Source organism: Podarcis melisellensis (genome assembly GCF_964234715.1).
Source record: "Podarcis melisellensis genome assembly, chromosome: 14".
NCBI lineage: Eukaryota > Metazoa > Chordata > Lepidosauria > Squamata > Lacertidae > Podarcis > Podarcis melisellensis.
This window is the reverse complement of record NC_138546.1, coordinates 10406813-10429535: the sequence shown is the minus strand read 5'-3', so window position 1 is coordinate 10429535 and position 22723 is coordinate 10406813. Positions and strand designations below refer to the sequence as shown.

Below are 22723 nucleotides of genomic sequence, written 5' to 3'. Positions count from 1 at the left end.
AAAATTCCTTCCAGTAGCACCTTAAAGACCAACTAAGTTAGTTCTTGGTATGAGCTTTCGTGTGCATGCACACTTCTTCAGATACACTTCTTCTTTCGCATGCACACGAAAGCTCATACCAAGAACTAACTTAGTTGGTCTTTAAGGTGCTACTGGAAGGATTTTGTTTTGTTTTGACTATGGCAGACCAACACGGCTACCTATCTGTAACTAGAAATAATCGACCACTTGATGGCACTCTTGTTTTGCTCACAACCAAATGTTTGTACCTGGTACAGAATACCAGGATAAGACAGGATTATTTCCACAAGGCTGTCTTCATTGCATCACTCAACTCTAGCAAGTGCCCACAATAAAGAGAGCTCAATGCAAGGAATCCAGGATATTGCTCAATTACTCTGCCCTAGGAGGACAAGTTCAAAAAGGCCCAGGGAGATAAGTTGGTACATCCCAACCCTGAACTGACAGAGAAGCTACTTTCTCTCCAGAACTACCTTACCAAGTGGCGGTTGCTTAGAGCTGATCAATATTAGCAGCCCCACAACTTAGTCTGCCCCTGCTTTAATGCATAATTTGCTCTTCCAGGTTATATATCCACTGCCACCACATGTGTGATTGAGTATTGACAGGTTGAAATTAAGAGATAATCAACAACAAAAAGCCAAACCACTATACAGTGGTACTTCGGGTTACAGACGCTTCAGGTTACAGACTCTGCTCACCCAGAAATAATACCCCAGGTTAAGAACTTTACCTCAGGATGAGAACAGAAATCGCACGGCAGCAGGAGGCCGCATTAGCTAAAGTGGTACCTCAGGTTAAGAACAGTTTCAGGTTAAGAACGGACCTTCAGAATAAATTAAGTTCTTAACCCAAGCTACCATTGTAATTCATGTCAACTGGTTCTTAACCTCATCAGTACTGGCTCCAGCTTTTGGGGGGCAAAGGCAAGATGTTCAGAAGGCGGCCCCCCATCTCTATGATTTTATTTAGAGAGAGAGAGAGAGAATGAAGGGGGTGTGCCTTTGGGGAAGAAGATTACAGGACTTGCTATGTCAGCAAGGGGTGGGGAAATCAGCAGGGCCAAAAGGCTCCAGAGGTCAATCGATGGCCCCTTGCCGGGTTTGTGGGCCTTGGCAAGGGCCTGATTGTGCCAATTGCTGACACCAGCTGCAACCCAAGTGCACTTTCAAGAATAATCCCTGACTCTGCTCCAATAGTTAATGCTGTTTTGCATTTGCTGCTTTTTCACCTTCCGAAGGTCCAGCAAAATGCAGGAAGTATATTCCTACCTTAGTTATTACACTGGTGGAAAAGGGGGTGCTTTTCTGTGTGCCTGAGGAAGAGGAAGGGGGTGTTTTCAAGTGTGCATGCGCTAGAGTGGTGGCAAGCACTGAAGAAATGGTGGCATTTTCCTCAGTGGAGAAAACAACTCAGGAGCAGCTTGAGGCTTGTGCGCACATTATGTTTGCCCTTCCTTTGCCGGCAGAAGAAATCTGAAAAGCTTAAAGCAGGCACAGGCAAACTCGGCACTCCAGATGTTTGGAGACTACAATTCCCATCATCCCTGGCCACTGGTCCTGTTAGCTAGGGATGATGGGAGTTGTAGTCCCAAAACATCTGGAGGGCCGTGTTTGCCTATGCCTGGCTTAAAACTTCGCTAGTAGCATCAAAAACATTTCAGTAAGTCAGTCTCACTTGCTCTATGCTTATAATATAGATATTACGGGAAACTTAGAGTATGTTCAAAAGAAACTTTAAAAAGTTTGTTTTTCATTCAACTGGCATATAAATTTTATGAAGTACCGTATTTTTTGCTCTATAAGACTCACTTTTTCCCTCCTAAAAAGTAAGGGGAAATGTGTGCGCGTCTTATGGAGCGAATGCAGGCTGCGCAGCTATCCCAGAAGCCAGAACAGCAAGAGGGATCGCTACTTTCACTGCGCAGTGATCCCTCTTGCTGTTCTGGCTTCTGAGATTCAGAATATTTTTTTTCTTGTTTTCCTCCTCCAAAAACTAGGTGCGTCTTGTGGTCTGGTGCGTCTTATAGAGCGAAAAATACGGTAAGTAAGTAAATAAAAAAAGGTGAAAATCACTGCAATACCCATTCGAAAGGAGGAACAGTGTAGTCTATGCAAATTTTACAGTCGAGGTGGCAGCAAAATGAACACATCGAGGTGGACTTTGATTCAAACCACTGAGGTCCAGCGCCAAGGGCCTTCTGGCGGTTCCCTCACAGTGAGAAGTGAGGTTACAGGGAACCAGGCAGAGATCCTTCTCAGTGGTGGCGCCTGCCCTGTGGAACGCCCTCCCCCCAGATGTCAGGGAAATAAACAACTATCTGACTTTTAGAAGACATCTGAAGGCAGCCCTGTTCAGGGAAGTTTTTAATATTTGATGTTTTGTTCTGTTTTTAGTGTTCTGTTGGGAGCCGCCCAGAGTGGCTGGGGAAACCCAGTCAGATGGGTGGGATATAAATAATAAAATTCTTGTTGCTGCTGCTGGCTTGTGTGTTGCTGTTGCCCTTTGCACTGATCCACTTGAGGCTGCAGGAAAAAAGGAAAAGTGAGGCTGCATTGGTTTCTAGGTCCTAAACATGTCTGCACCCCCAAGGCAGGCCATTGGTTTCTCCTTACCTGGGACAGTACTGGAACAACTAATGAACTATTGACAACCACTGTGCCGAAGAAGAACACCAACCTGACCATCACCCCAAAATTACAATACCAGGAGGCAATGGAGAGCTGCAGAGCAGGCAACTGGAAGCAACTATCAAGGTGTCCAGTGACTGGGTAAGGTTAGCATCCCGCAAGAGTTAGCAACAGAACTCCAAAAACACTTGAATTCTGAGCTTGCTATCTAATTTCCAGGCAAACTGTCTCATGGCTTGACACAGAGGCTCCCCCGCTAGCTCAACAAATCTCAGACACTTTTGACACTTACCATTACATTAGGGACGATAAAAAATTGATGGTAAGACAGGTGCGGTGTCTGCTTCATTGATCGTTAACAGTAGATAAAAATGAAAAATAAAAACAAACAAAAAACCCTGCATCCAGGAAGTCCTTAGAAGCCTTTTCTTTCTGTAACAGTCCTGCGAAAGAGTTACTGTCGAAAAGGACAGTGCCTTTGCTTGTTTGGAACTGTGCCACTATATTTATAGAGGACATAGGAACTAGGATATGATCTGGAAGCACAGGAACTTAGGTAAAGGTAAAGGGACCCCTGACCGTTAGGTCCAGTTACGGATGACTCTGAGGTTGCGGCGCTCATTTCACTTTATTGGCTGAGGGAGCCGCCGTACAGCTTCCAGGTCATGTGGCCAGCATGACTAAGCCGCTTCTGGCGAACCAGAGCAGCGCACGGAAATGCCGTTTACCTTCCCGCCGGAGCGGTACCTATTTATCTACTTGCACTTTGACGTGCTTTCAAACTGCTAGGTTGGCAGGAGCTGGGACCGCGCAACGGGAGTCCCGTTGCATGGATTCGAACCGCCGACCCATAGGAACTAGGATATGATCTGGAAGCACAGGAACTTACTGAAGCTAAAACAGCCTGGATCTTGTCTGTGTCAGGGTAGGAGACTGCCTGGGAATCCCACAGGTGCCATCTTGAGTTCCATGGGGAAAAGGTGGGATATAAATGAAATAGAATCATAGAAGTGTAGAGTCGGAAAGAACCCCAAGTGGCACCTGGTAGGAATCACTGCTAACTAATAAAAGTACGATATTGGCCCAAATATAAGCCACACCCGCAAATAAGCCACACCTTTAAAATTGGGGTGGGGGGGAGAAAAAAAGACAATACCCAAATATAAGCCACTCCCTTAAAATCGGGTTACAGGCTGAAAACCGCTGCGGTTGGTAAAATTGTAACTCCGAGCCAATTTAAGCCTTTGATCTTGCAAGCCCACCAAAGTTACCGTACAATTGCTAAATTCACAAATTCAGTTATTACAATTCCACAGGCTTTCACACCCGCAAATGGCAAAGGTAGAAGAAAATCCTAAGGGTTAATTGCACAACAGTCTCAAGCTCGCAAATCAGCAATAAAACTTTTGTTGTTGTTCCGTTTTACCGCTTATGCCTGCTTTAGCAGTGATATCGTAAAAGCCCATTTTTTGTAAGGTCGCAAACTTAAGCCGCACTTTTACTTTTCATGGTCAGAATTTGGAAAAATAAAGTGCGGCTTATATTCGGGCCAATATGGTAAATACCGAATTGGATTCGGAATTATTCTTGAATTTCATCCTCCAATCTAGATGCCCTTGCGACATGACAATTGGGGCACCTCATGATGGGGACGGCCAATCCTTGCCTCTTAGTTCTCTTTGGCATGTGATTCCGGATGCAATGACTGATGCCCATTGACGAATCTGCTCTTTGTGAATTTGTCTCCCGTTCTTTTGCAGCCAACTACCTTCCCTCCCATCACCACATCTTGTGGAAATGAGTTAAACATACATCCCATGAATAAATAACTCGTTTTGTTTGTCCTGAATCTATGAGCAATCCATTTGCGATGCAAGGGACTCATCAGGTCTGCACTTGTTCAGCTCTGACAATGCTGTAGCATCAGCTTCTTCTAGTCGCTGGGCTCTGAGTTGCTGCACTGATAATTATTTTAAGACAATGATCACAGGCGCTGGAACCTTAGAAGAGGAGCCGGTAACAGTATACGCAGCCGACACCCTCTCTTGCCCATAGCTTTTACCGATTCTCGAGATGCATTTTCTAATCATCCTTTAACCTTTAGGGCAGAGTTATTGTTAAAATAACAGAGAAAACCTGAATAATTCAGCAATCGAAAGATCGCCCTCCCTGATTATGCTGCTGACAGCAACCAGAAACATCTTGGACAATTGCATGTAGCATCACAGTCACAAGATAGTGTTACTGGGTCATTGACGACACTCAACAATCTGTTTAATGATCATCATAGAGTATATCAAACGGTAGCGACGGCAGCAGAGAACTGAATTGCTTTGAAGCTGTAAGCCAATCAAGGACACAAACTGCTGGAATTGATATGCTATTTACAAAACTACACTCTCTTTCTTTGATGTTTTCTACCGCTGCGTGCGCCCCCTTTCCAACCAATGAGAGTTTCTTGGGTCCAAGCTACCCAAGGCTTTAGTTTCCTCTGAACAAACAAGAGAGCACTGGGAATTTATGGTGTCTTTGATCACAAGGAAAGGCTCTTACTGCAGGCAGCCGATCCTTGACAATCAACTCACAGCTCCAACCTGCCTACTGCAAAACGGTTTCCCTGCCTTTCCCACATGCTCTGTTCACTAGTATGTTGCTGAAAGCAAGTAGCTTTTTACCTGTGCAAAAATGAGCTGGGGTTAGGGATGGTGGAGAGTTTTGATTCAGTTGACATTTAAAGGCCAAGCTACCTGCTTTTCACTTTCTGAGACAATGCAAGAACCAACACAGTAATCCCTTGAAATTTGCACTTCTCTGAAATTTGCAATTCAGTTCGCCAGCCAAGTTCAGTTCTCCCCCATTTTTATTTCAGTTTGCATTTTTATTTTTATTTTTGTTACAATGCAAAGGTCCTCCTGGAAATTTGTCAGCATTTTAATGTGAATTTCTGCTGATACAGACATTTATGCAAAGCAGAATTTTGCTCATTTTTCTGTTCGTTTCATTAATATTTGCATCCGTGTGCATACTTTGCCGTAGTATAGGTGTTTTTGTACACAGCACTTGGCTGGAGACCAGTATGGCAAAATTCATAGAACTGCGAAGTTTCACAGAACTGATGAATTTCTGTCCCATTCCCAGTCAAGCATGACTCTTCTTCTCCTCTTTAGTGTTGCATCGACTGCCTTCCGCTGCTTTACCACCTTACTTTTCGAGCTTTTTGAGCAACAATGCTACTGAAAAGTAAATGGCTTAAGACAAAGAGATGTCATTTAGCATGAAAAAAGAGAAACCTGGCATATCTCAAGTGCCTTTTGGTCCGGTGTATGTAATTAAGATGCCTCTTTTTTTATTTGCCCCTGATTATTTCATTCATTCTAATTAAGGTGGACAGAAAGCAATGCTTCAGATAAGAGTGTCATTAATTAATAAATAAATACCAGTAACTGTAGATTACCACCTGTATCGCTATACAGAAGTATTGCCTTCGTTCTGAAATACAGTTCTTTTTAGCTTTTGTAACCAACCTTTCAGCTAGGATTAGTGTCACTTTGGTCCCTGGCGTCCGGTTTCAACCTTAAAGAACCTCTTTCTTAACAGTCACTGATTGGTGACATCTTCCTTTTCATGTTTTTAGCTGACCTTGTTGTCTCTTCGCTATGCAGTTCGTTTATTTAATCATTTCCAAATAATTTTAACTGGAAAGCACTTTGCTAAGGCATTCACTTGTTATTTTTCTGGGGGTGGGTGGGGTTCTTCTTTACATTTTTAGTAGAAATCCATTTATTTGGGGTATAGAAGTATCATTAAGCTGGAATAAGTGGTGGGATACTCTGATCCCTGCAGATAGTTAAGACAGGTTCCTCCTTATCTTAGTTCCTTTTCCAGTACAACCTTTAGAATATGCTTTTTAAGGAATTTCTCTTAAAATGCATGTCGACAGGAAAGCAGGAAAGATGGCATGTGGGTCTATTTCACAGCCAAGCCTCCAGAAGAAAATACATTCGTTTGTAAACTATTCCTTCTAGCCAGGCATCCCTATGCATCTTAAGCAGTATATCTTGGAGACTCCAAAAGTTCTACTCTTACTACATTCTGCACCTAGTACATAATCTTATTATGTTCTATACTTAATACATATTCAGTTTGCTAGAAAACTATGTTGGAATAAATATGGTGGCCATATTTTTTTTGTATTCAAGTTCCAAAACTGAAGTGCAGATCATCTCTTACACAGCTCTGTTTAATAACAACAGTCCTGTCAGAGCTGTCCAAGTTTTTTCTGTCATTAAAAAGGTTTTTACATTCTCATTCTTCTTTTTCCCAAGATAGCAGCGACGTTTTAGGAAATGGCTTTGTTGTAGATGAGGAAGTGAAGCTTGATAAAGACGGTTCACTCCAAACCGTATCAAGGTTTCTTCTGTCCGGCTGACAGCTTCTCTTTCGTCAGGCTGGCACGAAGTCACTCGCCGTCTTTCACCTCCAGGTTCCTCCACAGGATCAGCAAACTTGGAGGGATAAAAACCAGTGTTTTCTTTACATTTCCCTTCACATTACCTAACTGCCACAGGAGTTTCCCAAGAGATGGCAGCTTGGGAGAAAAGGTTTAGCCTTCCTCAGTGTATGTTGTCACTCACACCCAACCCTCTAATGCACAGCAATTAAACTTAGGAAGAAACATTTGCACAAAGGTGCTTCATTTCCCCAAGTTTATGTGACCCCAGGGGCAGAGCTAGCTGCACCCGTGGGGCAGGGTGAGTGTCCCAGGGGTGTGCCGCACGCGCCAAGCATCCCGGGAGGGGCGGAGCGACAATATCAACCCCCTCAGGGATGACACCTGGGGCACACCGCACCCACCTTGCTCCAACTCTGAGTGAAAAGGGAAAGGAGCAGCAGAAAGAACAGGGGTGACCCACCATGTGGTTTCAGCCCCCCTCACCACTGTCTCCTGCCCTTCTCACCTGTGCTGGGCCTGGGGGTAACCCGTGAAACACGGTCCAGGACTGGTCCAGAATCCGAAGGTTCCGCTGGGAGTCAGTCCGACAGGACCAAGGCAGGGCACAAGGCAGGAAACCAGGCAAGGACAGGTACAAGATCTCAGGCAGGATCTAGCATACAGCAGTGTTGCTCCCACAACCTGGGACAGGGTCCGACAGCCTTTTATCTTTGTCGGGGTAGCGGCCGGTCCTGATCCCCCGGCGACTCATCTCCCTGTTTCGCCCAAAGGAGAGCACTCCTCCTGCGAGTACTCAGGTCTCGCCTTCTCTCAGACTTCAGTCTCTGCAGCTCGGGAGATGTTGGTGGGTTACTAGACCCAGAGGCCGCCTCAGCCTCCCCTGACCCAACTGGTAGTGGAGCAGCTGTAAGTGATGGCCCAGCTGAAGGCAACGAGGTAATCCCCGCATCTGGGCAGGCTCAGGCCCCTGACTCGGCCCAGCTGGTTTTGTTGCAGGGGAACCTGTGCAGACTGGGACTCTTCAGGATCAGGCCCCAGACTTGGTTCAGATGATGCCTGAGGCAAAGGATCCGGTGCAGATTGAGTCTCCTCTGGTTCCGAGCCCAAGTCCCAGGCCATCACATCAGCAATGGTATGGAGCTCCCTCTGGCAGCTGAGACGGGGCGAGTGGGGAGAGGCACTGAGCTTAGCTTTGGACCCACTGCACCCTTGCAGAAGCAGCTCTCTCCAGGAGGCTGTTTTCTGGGAGATACTAAGCAGCAGGATTGGGCCCCACTGCGGCTGAATGCCATCTTTCCAACTAGCTGCAGCTGCTCAGGATACTCCCCCAACCATTGCACCTTGCTTTGGTGCTGGGAAGGATATAAGGCAAGCTTGCTGGGGTCAGCTGGTTGCATCTCTGGTGGGGGCAAACCCAAAGAAGATACCCCCAGAGGAGTTTGTTATGTCTTTCAGGTGCAACAAGCTTGTATTACACTTACAAACAATACATATATAGAAATTGCATTTTCATTCTATTCATTTTCATTCCGGATCACCCCCCTACCAACGCATAACGATCTTAATTAACAGCCCCTATATTTTACTTCTGTGCAGAAAAAAAAACAAGCAGTGATGGATCCCGCACATTTTGAAGATCACAGTTATTTTCTATATCTACCACATCAATGGTAGCAAATAGCCATACTTGGAAAGGTGGTGTTATTTTTCAAATGTCTGTTTCACACTTTTGCATTCCCTGTTAAGCAAATTTTCACTGGGGAGCAGACTGAATGCTGACAAACTGTGGCTTGCCTGAAGTATGATATGCTGAAACAAGCCAGCCTCAAACTCTGGTTTATAAAGCTGACCGTTTCAAAAGAATGTCAAGATTAACCACAGTTTCAGAGTTGGATATAACAATAAAGTGTGGTTAACTAAAAGCAGAAGTGAAAGCTTCCACTGTCTTCAGAATCATACTGCGCAGGAAAGAGTTGGCACAGAAACTCAAATCTTGTAACCCGTGTAAATCTAAACCATGGTTTAACATCATGTCCAAACCAAGGCGGGCATTAATTTTGTGAACCTGCTGCATGCAACACATGAACCCTACCACTGAGCTAAAGACTTTCTCCCTGGTATCCAGCTTGCCATTACTAACCAAAGCAAATGTTTTTGGTCCCTCACATTGCATTCATGTGGAATTCCAGTTTGATGATTGCACTTAAGCTTGACGAAAGCCAGTGCAATAATTCATTGTCAGGATGAGAGTGTCCGTAATTCTCTTTGCTGGTTGAGTATCGCACAGTTGGGAGCAAGGTGCAGCCCAGGCCCTACTTTGCTATAAAAACTGTTCCTGCACATTTTCCCCCCATTGGTGCAGGCCTAATTAAAGTCAGCGCAAGAACATATTGCCAAGATGGGAGTGTCGGCAATTCTCTCTACTATATTCTCCTTGGGTATAAATAGAAGGGAAAAAAACCCAGTTCATTAGTTAAGCAAGACATTTGAGCAGGGTCTCAAATTGAGCATCTAATCCATGAAAGGGTAACCTAAGTCGCTATTGTCACCTTTTGAATCCTATATAAGTTAGGTAGACAACTCCAAGCCAAAGGTACAATTTTGCCTGATATTGATTCGGCTTTCCCCCCCTCCCACCTCTTCCCTGCTCAGAGAAACCATAAAGGTGAGCAGCCCGTGAAGAGATTAAAGGGCAGAGACACCTGTGCCTGGCCAACTACATTGTAAGTATACAGCTTTGTCTCTAAGACTGAGCTATTATCTATTTACCTGTGAACTGTATCCCTGCCTGGAAAAGCCATGGAAGGGACTAAGGGAGCAAAACATCTCTGAGTAGTAAGCATCGTGCTTCTTCTCTAAGATGAACCTGTTATCTATTTATCGGCTATCCTTTTACCTGCTACTGCCCAAGGATGATTAACCATTTTAAGTGAAAATATTCCACCCTTTCCATTTTCAGCTGGGGTCCTTATTTCTCTCTCTCATCTCCATCTCTCATATCTGTGCATCTCAAAATACAATGCTGTTTTGCACAAAAATATGTAAGATACATCAAATATGGAGGTAGGCCTGAGTCAAAGAGGGGTCCATACGCTCGGTATGAGGACAAGGTTTATCCAAACATGGGACTCAGTTAGACTGCTAAAGAAAAAGCAATTTATATGTGTTGTATATGCAATACAACGTTGTGCCACCAGATGGTGATGCAGAGTCCCATTTATCTCCACCTGTTTTCCCTGTTTAAATTTACAATGCTTTAAACTGAAACGCTTCTTTGATGTTTTCTAGATCTAGCCATGCTTATGCTGATTGTGTAGACAGTTTTAAAGATACATATTAATAGGTTTTGTCTTATAGCCGAATGCAATGCCCCTTGCTTTTTCTTCTCTCGTATCTCTTCCGTTCCCTGAGTGAAAGGGTGAGCTCGCTTGCCTTGTTATAGCACTTTGCTTTTTTGTCTTTTGGGACAGATTAATATGAGTATCAGCGACATCCTCAGCCCTTCTGATATTGCTGCTGCAATCAGAGACTGTCAAGGTAAAATTGTCTGTGTAACTAATCTAAGAGCTGCATCTAAAACACATTTATACCACCCTAGCAGACATGGCTTACTCACAAAGAATCTTGGGAACTGTAGTTTCCCTCTCACAGAGCTACAATTCCTAGTGCCCTTAGCAAACCACAGCTCCCAGGATTCTGTGGGTGAAGTGATAGGCTTTAAATGTATGGCAAGAATGTGACCCAAAGGTCAGGAATGGGGAATCTATGGCTCTCCAGATGTTGTTGTACTATAGCTCCCAAAATTCCTAACTTGTCCATAGTGGCTGGGGTTGATTAGGCTTTGATTCCAACAACTTCTGGACAGCCACACAGGCAGGCACGGTCCAGGAGGTTTTGTCACTGTGGGCAAAACACCCTGCTGCCTCCCCCTGCCCAGCACTGTCCCCCCACAAATCCAGGCACCCTCCCTGCCCCCAACATTGCATCTGCACTGCTACCCATCCTGCCGCTGCAACTACAGCCTTGCCTATGTCAGACCCTCCAAGTGTCCCTGTTTTCCAGGGACAATCCCATTTTTACAGAAGCCATCCCGGTTTCTGAATTGATCCTGGAATATCCCAGTTTTCCTAAGAACATCCCTATTTTCATGGGAGAAATGTTGAAGAGCATGGAGTTACATGATCCCCGAGTCAAGGAGATAAGTAACCATACAACCTTTAGAAGACATCTGAAGGCAGCCCTGTATAGGGAAGTTTTTTTTAATGTTTCGTATTTTATTGTGCTTTTATATATGTTGGAAGCTGCCCAGAGTGGCTGTGGCAACCCATTCAGATGGGAAAGTATTATTATTATCCTCATCATCATCCCTATTTTCATCAAAGAGAAATATCGGCGGGTATGTCACAGCTGCATGCAGGCTGCTGCCGCAACACAGTGACAGCGGTGAGGACGCAGTGTTGGGGTGAGGGCAAGGGTACTATGGCGGCAGCAGAGGTGGCGTGAGCAGAACCACAGCATGGCTGGCAGTGGTGCAACAGTGGCAGTAGGGTGGTGGTGGGGCAGAGGTCAGATCTGCCCCTGAGGCAAATTCTTTCACCTCACCTCATGGCCACAGGTTCTCAGTCACTGACCTAACCCAAGATGCTGTCTTCCACCGTGTTATTGTATTTCCATTTGTAGTCTGCTTCCTCTCTGAAGATGAGGTTAAGCGCTCAAGGTAGTAGTTAGCCTGTTGCTGCCAGAACATTGAAAAGCAGGACATCCCCTACCTATAGTTTGCTCCCAGCCCTAGACAACAGAAAAAGCAGGCGGGCATCCAAACACAGCAGTAAATGAAGTATAATACACATTGCCACCTAGAGGAAGGCCTCCAAGAGACCTTGAAGTCCAGAGTCTTAAATTACCTAACTACACCAGTGTTCTGAATACACAGGTTCCAATTCAGTTATTTTATCTATGTCTCATCATGGTATTTGATCTGTGTTTCATTGGTAAGTTCATTTTGTGAGCTACTTATGTTATTTTTCTCATTAAACAGCCTGTAGGTTTTTCTAAGTTAAATAAATCCCTGCAGCTGCTATTTTGAAGGATGAAATCACACATTTAATGTATGGTATGGTTTGGTTTGGTTGCCAAACTAAGGCCCGGGGGCCAGATCCGGCCCAAACGACTTCTAAATCTGGCCCGTGGACGGTCTGGGAATCAGCATGTTTTTACATGAGTAGAATGTGTCCTTTTATTTAAAATGCATCTCTGGGTTATTTGCGGGGCATAGGAATTCGTTCATTTTCCCCCCAAAAAAATATAGTCCAGCGCCCCACAAGGTCTGAGGGACAGTGGACCGGCCCCCTGCTGGAAAAGTTTGCTGACCCCTGTCTTAAAGAAACCAGCTCTGGACCCCACACTCCTAAAGAAACCAGCTCTGGACCCCCTTATCAACCAGTTACAAATCTTTCCTTTGGAGGGAAGGTGGTGGAGAAGATTGGGCAGGAGGTATCTCCAAGCATTCTTGGACACCACAAATTTCTTAGATCCTTCCCAACCAGGATTTGTGTCTGAGTGTACGTTGGTCACCCCGATGGATGACCTTTGAAGAGAGGGGGTGGGGGAGTATGACCCTGTTCCTGCTTCTTGATCCCCTGTTGGTTTTTGAGTACCTTGACCACGGGATCCTCCTGCAGAACTGGCACCGTTATAGGTGCCACACAATACTTGCTTTGCAATTGTAATAAATTGAACTTTTTGTATGGCAGCATCCAACACTTTGGAATTCCCAGCCTACTGACATCAGGCAGGCCCCTTCACAGCACAGTGGAACCTTGGTTCTCGAACTTAATCCGTTCCGGAAGTCCCAAAACGTTTGAAAACCAAGGCGTTGCTTCTGATTAGCGCAGCCCCACCCCCCCCAAACAATAGCCGACAACCGCATCAGACGTTTGGCTTCCAAAAAACGTTTGGAAACCGGAACACTTACTTCTGGGCTTTCGGCGTCCGGGAGCCAATTTGTTCGTCAACTAAGCCGTTCAAGAACCAAGGTTCCACTGTAATCTTTTCAGCACCTGCAAAAAAAATATATTTGTTTAGGCAGGCCTACCCAGATGTGTACAATGTTGCTGTGTGTTTTTAATCTGTTTTCACCTTATCGTTGATTTTAATTATTTTTTAAAAATGTTTTTAATTGTTATTTTGAACTGTTTTTGGCAATGATTTCGTTCTTTTATTCTGCTTCGAGGTTTGGTGTTTTTAGTTTTGGGGGGGGGGTTTATAGTCAAGCAGTATATAATTTTTATGAAACAATCAAATAAATAAACCATGCCAGAGACAGAAATGCATTAAGTCTGATCCACTCGACGACGGATCCCTCACAGAGATAATGCAGTGAGAAGCAGGCATGTGTGAAATAAATCTTAAAATGCCGCTTGTAAGCACACACATGCACAGAACCCATAAGAGGATCTGTGCAACTTTTGGAGACAGGATGCATAGGTACAAAAAAAAAATGACCGTCTTCATCTGTATTCCAAGCTCCTAGGTAACAGCAGCTTTCTTTTTCTGTCTTAGCTCCAGATAGTTTCAACTACAAAAAATTCTTTCAGATAAGTGGCATGTCCAAAAAGAGCAGCAGCCAACTGAAGGATCTCTTCCGCATCCTAGACAATGATCAAAGCGGCTACATTGAAGAAGATGAACTGAAGTGAGGCTCCACCTCCCCTTTGCTCTCTTTCTCTGACTTTTGAAGTTGCCTAGACATCTCTCTTCCTTTTGTGTTTCTCTCATTTCTTTGGCGCGTCCTTGGTTTGAATATAAAATAAGCATGAACCATTTTTTCACAGACACCCTGTGCACTCTTTCTGCGTACTATGCCTATAAAGCACATTCTTCTCCCTCGAAGAATTCTGGGCAGTGTGCTTTGTTAAGGGTTACTGGGAACTGTAAACACTGGAAGGGAAACCACAGTGCCCACAATTCTTTGAAAGAATGTGCTTCAAATGCGCTTCAAAGACAGCGTCTACACAGCCTAAGCCCAGCGGCGGAGCAAGCTGATCGGGCGCCTGGGGTGGTGCGTGTGCCCTGCGCCCAGGGACGGAGGTGGGGGTGGGGGTGGGGCCAGTCAGGGCAAGATGCTCCATGGGGCCTCCAAAGAGTCTGCCTGCCTGAGGGGGAGGCAGCGGGCGAATCGTTTGGGGCAGCGCAGAGCCTGTGGGCGCCCAAGCCACCACGTCACTCACAGGAGAGACGCCTGGCTTGGGCGTGCTGCAGGCCCTGCAGTGAGTGCCGCCCAGCATTTTGTCACCCCCCTCAGTGGTGTGGTGTAGTGGTTAAGAGCAGTGGACTCGTAATCTGGTGAACCGGGTTCGATTCCCCGCTCTTCCACATGCAACTGCTGGGTGACCTTGGGCCAGTCACACTTCTCTGACGTCTCTCAGCCTCACTCACCTCACAGAGTGTTTGTTGTGGGGGAGGAAGGGAAAAGGAGATTGTTAGCCCCTTTGAGACTCCTTAGGGTAGTGATAAAGCGGGATATCAAATCCAAACTCAAACTCAGACCGCCCCCACTGCACCCCCTTCCTCCGCCCCTGCCTAAGCCCCACTGGACACAGCAGGGTTTATTTTTGAATAAGCAGGCAAATTATTGAACCGCTCAGAATGATTTCCTGGGGGAATCTGCTAGTCGTCACTTCTACCATAAAACCTAATCAGCTTGATTCAAAATAGCACTCCTATTGTGAGAAATCTTTAAAATGTGGGAGGTAAAAAATGCCTATTCATTTGCATCCCACCCTATGTAACAATATTTTTTTAAACTGGGGGATGAGGAATCTGTGGCCCTATATACGCTGCTGGAATCCAATCACCATCAGACCTGGCTCAGGCTGATGGGAGTGGAGTCCTTGAAGACTACAGGTTCTCAATTTCTGCTTTAGTTCCTTGCTCCTCCGACCATTCTCCATTTGGTAAAGTTGGTGCCCAGTTTCCCTCCTCTCCACCGCCACCGTCTGTCCGGGAGAAGAAAATCTCCTAGGCAATGGGGATTAGACAAATTTGTAGGGGATAAAGCTGTTGATGCCTCTTTGTTCCAATGAATATATTACCTCCAGTTAGTGTCATTGGAAGTGAACTTCTGAATACAGTGGTACCCCGCAAGACGAACGCCTCGGAAGACGAAAAACTCGCTAGACGAAGGAGTTTTTCATTTTCTTAGCCGCTTCGCAAGACACATTTCCCTATGGGCTTGCTTCGCAAAACGAAGCTTGCCCCGCAAGCTCCGGGGATAGCGGGGAAGCGCAGCGCGTCTTCCCCGCTGTCCCCGGACCTCTTTTGAAGCAAGGGGCGGCAACGGGGAGAAGCGATCTTCTCCCCTCCGCCCCTTGCTTCAAAAGAGGGGACAGAGGGGAAGGCACGCGCGCCTTCCGCTCTCTCCCTGGACCCCTTTTGAACCAAGGGGCGGCAACGGGGAGAAGCGATTCTCCCCGCTGCCCCTTCCCTTGCTTTAAAACAGGTCCGGGGACAGAGGGGAAGGCGCGCGGCGCTTCCCCTCTGTCCCCGGACGGTCTCCATAGGAACGCATTGATTGATTTTCAATGCATTCCTTTGGGAAACCGTGCTTCGCAAGACGAAAAACTCGCAAGAGGAAAAAACTTGCGGAACGAATTAATTTCGTCTTGCGAGGCACCACTGTACCATGTGCTGAGGATCAAAAGCAGGAGGATCAAAAGCTTTAGTACTCCTGTCCTGCCCTGGCCTGAGATTGTCTGAGGCAGAGAGTGGGGTTTCATCAAGTAGGTTTTGTTGCATAGTCTTATCTCTTCTCCTCACATGGAGAGTCCCTGTCCTCAAATGCTTCCAACTCGTGGTCTGATTCAGAAAGCTCAGGGGGGACCACGATTCAAGCAGCAGGACAGGAACAAAGTGGGTGTGATTTTCCTCCTGAGTTCTTACACACTTGCCTGTTCATGCTTAGCTGTGGTTTGGCCATATATTTAAAGCACTCTGATACCACTTTAAACAGCCTTGGCTATCCTCAAAGTAATCTGGGAGCTGTAGTTTGTTAATGGCGCTAAGACATGGGTAGGCAAACTAAGGCCCGGGGGCCGGATCCAGCCCAATCACCTTCTAAATCCAGCCCGCAAACGGTCCGGGAATCAGCATGTTTTTACATGAGTAGAATGTGCCCTTTTATTTAAAATGCATCTCTGGGTTATTTGTGGAGCATAAGAATTCGTTCATTATTATTTTTTTCAAAATATGGTCCGGCCCCCCACAAGGTCTGCAGGACAGTGGACCGGCCCCCTGCTGAAAAAGTTTGCTGACCCCTGCGACTAAGAGTTGCTATGAGACCCTCACAGAGTTACGATTCCTAGAGTGGTTTAACAATAAATCCCTTCTCACAAGAAAGACTGGGAAATTGTAGCTCAGTTCGGGGAATAGGGGTCACTTAACAACTCTCAACACCCTTAACAAACCACAGCTCCCACAATTCTTTGGGGACTTAATTCCATGACTACTTAAAGCGTTGTCACAGTGCTTTAAAGTTTAAATGTGTGGTGTGAATGTGGTCTTAGTGTTAACGCAAACTAGGTCAGTGTGTAACTGAGGTTAACAAGGTTTCGTGTTGCTCAGGACTCCTCTTCAGGCAGTTGTACATTCAATGGCATTCAGTTGTGTGCCCTTTATTCTTCCCTTACTAGGTTTTTCCTCCAGAGGTTTGATAGTGGAGCCCGAGTGTTAACAGCTACAGAAACCAAAACCCTTTTGGCAGCGGGAGACCACGATGGAGATGGGAAGATTGGGGCTGAAGGTACGAATGTGGCTGATATTGAATGGTCCACCATAGGTTAATCCTGTCACCTCTATCCACTGTTTCTGCTGCCTTCCCTTTCTCCTAGAAACTGCCTGACTGGCACCCTCTGTGAGATTAGTGCTAAGCACAAATGCCCCAACAACCAAATATATGGGCCGGCCTGCATCTCTCCATGAGGGTAGGCTCTTTCACCTATTGGTGATTCCATTCTGCAAGTATTATCCTAGAAACTGGCTCCTGGGGGGATGGATCTGACTTAACAGACTTTTTCATGTTCTGCTCACTCTCATAGTGAACCAGGTCAAAGAGCCACGACCAACTGGGTATGTGGCTCTTAAATTCCAGGGAAATAGCTCTGCCCCATAGTCTTCATCCCTCAGCCACCCATGCAGTGATTGGATTTAGAAACGTTCCATTTATGCAAATGAAACTTTTATGTACTAAGCCTACTTAATTGCTGCATTTTCAACAAGGACAGCTGGGGAGGGAAGGGTTAATCATCTCCTTGTCCTGGTAAACAACACTTCAACAGAGGCTCTTATGTGTGAGTAAGAAAGCAAGCTTTAATCAAGGTTTGCAATGGTACAAGTGCAGGTGCCTAAGGTGAGGCTATAGAGTTCAAGAACAGCATCAGGCATCTGAGGCCAGATGAAACCTATGAGGGGTGTGTGTCTGCTGTCAGCAGCAGGGAAATCACCAGGTTCTTGGTGATAGAATGGGGTCGGCCCCTATGGCTCCACCTGCTGCCCAGCCTCCCCTCATGGGACGCTGGTGGCGCTGTGGTCTAAACCACTGAAGATCAGAAGATCGGCAGTGAGCTCCCATTGTTCTGCCCCAGCTCCTGCCAACCTAGCAGTTCGAAAGCATAGCAGTGTAAGTAGATAAATAGGTACCACTGTGGCGGGAGGGTAAATGGCGTTTTTGTGTGTTCTAGTTTCCGTCACGGTGTTCTGTTGCGGCTTAGTCCTGCTGGCCACATGGCCTGGAAAGCTGTCTGTGGACAAACACTGTCTCCCTTGGCCTGAAAGTGAGATGAGTGCTGCAACCCCATAGTCGCCTTTGACTGGACTGAACCATCCAGGGGTCCTTTACCTTTACCATGGCTTGTTGACACCCTCCCCCAGTGCTACGCAATCTCTAGGGGGAGAGGACAGGATGGGGCAAGACAGAGAGACAGCAGAACTGCCCCCCTTGTATTGGGGTACGCATCCTTCCTCTTGGGCTGTTCCCCACCTATGACTTCCTCTGCCTCTCCTTCCTCCTCATCTAACAGCAACTGCAGCCACAGCCTCAAGCCAGTTATCGATTAACATTACAAAAAGGTTCATTCATAGGAATAGGGCCTCTTCCCCCGCCCCCAGGATAACTATTGCACAAGCAGGTCGGGGGGGGGGAGAAGGGGGGGAGAGAGAGGTGGCTTTAATAAAATGGGTGCCTTTATCAGCTGTGGTTCCACCCTTCCCAAAATGATATACAAGCAGAAATACAGGTAGGATTCGAATTGGGTGGTGCAGTTCTCTAACAAACAAACAAAATGGTGTACAGAAATGTGCAAACAACACCCCAAGACGCATTATATTAAGGGAAATTACTTACATTAGGGAAAATACATACCAATATGCTGACAAATTTTCATAAGGAGCATTACAAACTGATGGAAAGGTCTCCTTGAGGCACATGTAAAATGTGGTTTGTAAGTGAATTATTATTAATCATCATCACAAGTGAGAAACCAAAATTGACAAGAGTCACCTGTTGCGACATTTAGCCCAGTTTCCTGATTTCCAAAAGTGGCTATCCAAATGCTTCTGGAAACGCCAAAAGCAGGACATTAGGGCAATAAGCCACTCCCAGTTGTTCTCCACTCAACTGGCAATTCAGAGGTATACTGCTCCTGAATTTGGAGGTTACTAGCTGCACATAGACCCATTCTCCTTGATGAAACCTAGTTTCTGTCCACATAGTCTAAAGGTAAAGGTAAAGGGACCCCTGACCATTAGGTCTAGTCGTGGCCGACTCTGGGGTTGCAGCGCTCATCTTGTTCTACAGGCCGAGTGAGCCGTCGTACAGCTTCTGGGTCATGTGGCCAGCATGACTAAGCCGCTTCTGGCGAACCAGAGCAGCAAACGGAAATGCCGTTTACCTTCCCGCCAGAGTGGTACCTATTTATCTACTTGCACTTTGACGTGCTTTCGAACTGCTAGGTGGGCAGGAGCTGGGACTGAGCAACGGGAGCTCACCCCGTCGCGGGGATTCAAACCTCCGACCTTCTGATCAGCAAGTCCTAGGCTCTGTGGTTTAACCCACAGCACCACCCGCGTCCCCCACATAGTCTAGCCTTGTCTAAATTTGTCATTTTTGTTCCCTGGCACTGCAAAGTCTCACTTGCAAAGCTACAAGACTCACAGTCACCAACCTGTAGCACTTCCACAATTTCAGCTTCTATATTCCAATATTTTTCACACCTATTTCATAACTCCCTCGCTGCCATATCTTGTGCTGCCACTACATGAGAGATTGTGGTGTGGACAAGCAACTGTCTGAATTATACAAGTCAGCTTTGCAAATGACTTTTTTTCCCCTTTTGGTGCAGAATTCCAGGAAATGGTGCTCTCCTAAGGCCTTGAAAATGACCACACGTGTCAGGAGAACTGAGGCATCTACAGGAGACGATCTTCTGAAAGCTTGTAAACCCATGAACCCATTGCTAATTTTCTTTTTCTCTTGACTGTGTGTCAATGGTTTATAGATTTAATGAGGTATTGCTACACTAGTTAATAAAGGCGATGTCATGCTAGTGTAGACCTTGGTCATTGTCTCATCAGTCACTGCACTGAAAATTACCTGTATTTTCTTGTTCTTTTGCCCTAGCCTATCCTTCTGACCTAGAGATGGGGGAAATGTGGCTCTCCAGGTATTGTTGAACTACAACTCCCATCAGCCCTGACCATGCTGGCTGGGACTGGTAGAAAGTGGGGTACAACAACATCTGAAGGTCATGGGTTCCCCATTCCTGTCCCAAACAATATTCCAAAATGTATAGTGGATATATTATGGTGAGTGTGATTTTTGATACCCAGGCTCAAATCTCAAAATCTATTTTGAAAAGCTTGTGGTCTTAGCAAAGGATGTTCCACAAAGTGGGCTTTGTTGGGGACCAATGCTGTAAAATTAAAAAGCCATTCCCACAACAATTCATGTTTTTGCAGTCGACCTTCATGTCATCATAGACATTAAGATCAGTCCCTATTTCTGGCCCACGTTTCTAGTGAATTACAGTCCTTGCTTTGGTCTCTTATGAATGCCCTGCTTAAATTTTGAATGGTTGCCATTCTTCAGTATGTAATTTCCTCCCCAGGGTCCCTAGACGTTAAGTAAGAAATTGCTGGATGTAGCCCAAGCACACTTATTTAATTGCATACACATGAACAATTAAGGCAAAATGCTGTACACAGGCTTTTCTCTTGTACGATGTAGCTGCAGCTAAGCTAACTGTTGGCCACACAACAGGTAGGTATGAGGGAAAGATTTCATTCAGTTCACATTTAAATGTGACTCTATCAAATTGTCACTTTTCAAAACAATATGAGACCCCCAAACAAAGCCATTCTTTGAAATTCACATTCATCCAATTTTTGCAATGCAGTTCTTCAACCAGATGCTTCAAAAATGCATATATGTGCTTATATAATAATAACAATTTATTATTTATACCCCGCCCATCTGGCTGGGTTTCCTCAGCCACTCTAGACGGCTTCCGACAAAATATTGAAATTACATTAAAACTTCAGTCATTAAAAGCTTCCCTAAACAGGGCTGCCTTCATTTAAATGTAAGATAGTTGCTTATTTCCTTGACATCTACTGGGAGGGCATTCCACAGGGCAGGCGCCACTACTGAGAAGGCCCTCTGCCTGGTTCCCTGTAACCTCATTTCTCACAGTGAGGGAACCGCCAGAAGGCCCTCGGCGCTGGACCTCAGTGTCCGGGCTGAACGATGGGGCTGGTTGCAATGTGCAGAAAAATAAAGCTATTGGTGAAAATACAATACAAAAATGCACTATATTAGGAGAAACTGCATATAAAATAACATCGAAAAATGTGTTTATCAGGACAAATTTGCACCAAAATGCTTAAGAATTTTCATGAGGATTATTACTGCATTTAAGATTGGAAAAATTAGAAACCTAGAGAGCTGAAAGTGAACGATTCTGCTATCCCTCATTGTAGGACATATTGCTTGCACGAAGGGGCATCATAGGATGCCCAACAGAGCAACCCACTTGCCCCACCCCTGGTGTCATCCACCTGGCCTAGCCAACCCCTGATGTCCACAGTCTGAGCTCGGAAGAGGAGACCCCGATCACAAGCAACTGCTAATGCACATGCTTACTTATGACTGGGCTCCCTGATTGCACTGACATCCTAATTGTATGGAGCCCCTGAGTGAGAACAGCTGGGCACATATAAGGCGTCTCTTCAGATATCTGTGCTCAACATGCAGATATCAGGGGCAATGGCTAATCTGGCCATGCGACATGAGAGCTAGCAGTCCAGTCATCATGTGATAACCCTTCACATAAATAACCCTCCTTCATATGTTACTTATTTCAAATATATCCTTAAATGAATTTGCATCAGGGTTGGGGGCGGGGATGCAGTTTTTTCCTCCTGCACCATTTTCCTATGAGAAACAGCTGCCCCTGGTCCAACTACTCTTTGCCGCTGAAGGTGCTATTTGCAGTATATATATCATCACCATGGGGCAACGACAAGCTTTGGGAGTGCTATTCCACCAGGAAAGCAGCACAGGGCGAAAGGTTTAACCCTTCTCTGTGCCACAGCCCTAATTCAGAGCGTGGGACCCTGATTGCTTTTCGTTAATAAAATGGTGTGCCCAGACCTAAGCATGCTATCTGCTACTGAAAAACAGAGAGTTTGACCCTAAGATGTACTGTTTCTAGTGGATGGTCTACATCACATTATGTCTTGGTTTTATACCACTGTATCTGCCATTGCTCTTTCCTCCACCACAATTCTAGGAATTGTACTTTGGTGATGCTGCTAGGGCTCCTGTGTTAAAGAAACCTTCAAAAATATGCTGTGTACATGGCCTTCAAGTTTCACCTTTACCGCTCCACTTCCTGTTCTGCGTTACCACCACTGCTCTGACCGACATCTGCAGGTCCCCCAAATCATATCAGAACTAAAAAAACGCAAGAGTTTCTTGGGGAAAGAGATAATAATTTAAGTAGTTTGTGTCTATTGCATGGATATATCCATAGCTGCCAACTTTCAGATTTGAAAATAAGGGATCAGCAGCCTCAAAAATAAGGGATCAGCAGCCTCACCTGTACCGGGGGCAGTCAATGGGATATCTAACAATCCGGGATAGCAGCGGGAAGCAGCGGGAAACAGCGCTGGAAGATGGGAATTTCCCACCAAAAAAGGGAAGGTTGACAGGTATGGATATATCTGAGGGGCTTCCTGTTTTTTTGTGTGCGTCCTTCTCTCCCACTCTTTTCCAGTCTTTGCTGCAGGAGAAGAGGTATTGGTATTTAGTTTCCTGTTTGATCACCGCTCCTCACCAGCAACAATTGCTAGTTTCTTCAAAATAGCAGTGGCAGTGTTGAATATGCTTTTTTTTTAAAATGCTTAATAACATTTGACTGTGTAAACACTATACCTTTAAAGCACAGAGTTACAATTCCCAGCAACCCTAAATGAAAGACAGTGTACAGAATTCTTGGAGGGAAAGGATGTGCTTGCAAGGTGCTTCAAAAATATACTGTGTACATGGCCTTCAGGTTTTACCCTT

The 22723-nt window shown here is 45.6% G+C and overlaps 1 protein-coding gene across 1 annotated transcript; it reads left to right on the top strand.

The window, feature by feature from the left end:
• Positions 1-9788: 9788 nt before the first annotated feature.
• Positions 9789-19525, top strand: LOC309356236 (parvalbumin, thymic CPV3; the record flags this gene model as incomplete). Its single annotated transcript, XM_081887509.1, has 5 exons — positions 9789-9827; positions 10575-10641; positions 13666-13798; positions 16794-16903; positions 19500-19525. Exons 2-5 carry the CDS (start codon positions 10581-10583, stop codon positions 19523-19525), a joined length of 330 nt encoding a protein of 109 aa, XP_081743635.1. The 5' UTR covers positions 9789-9827; positions 10575-10580.
• Positions 19526-22723: the final 3198 nt, after the last annotated feature.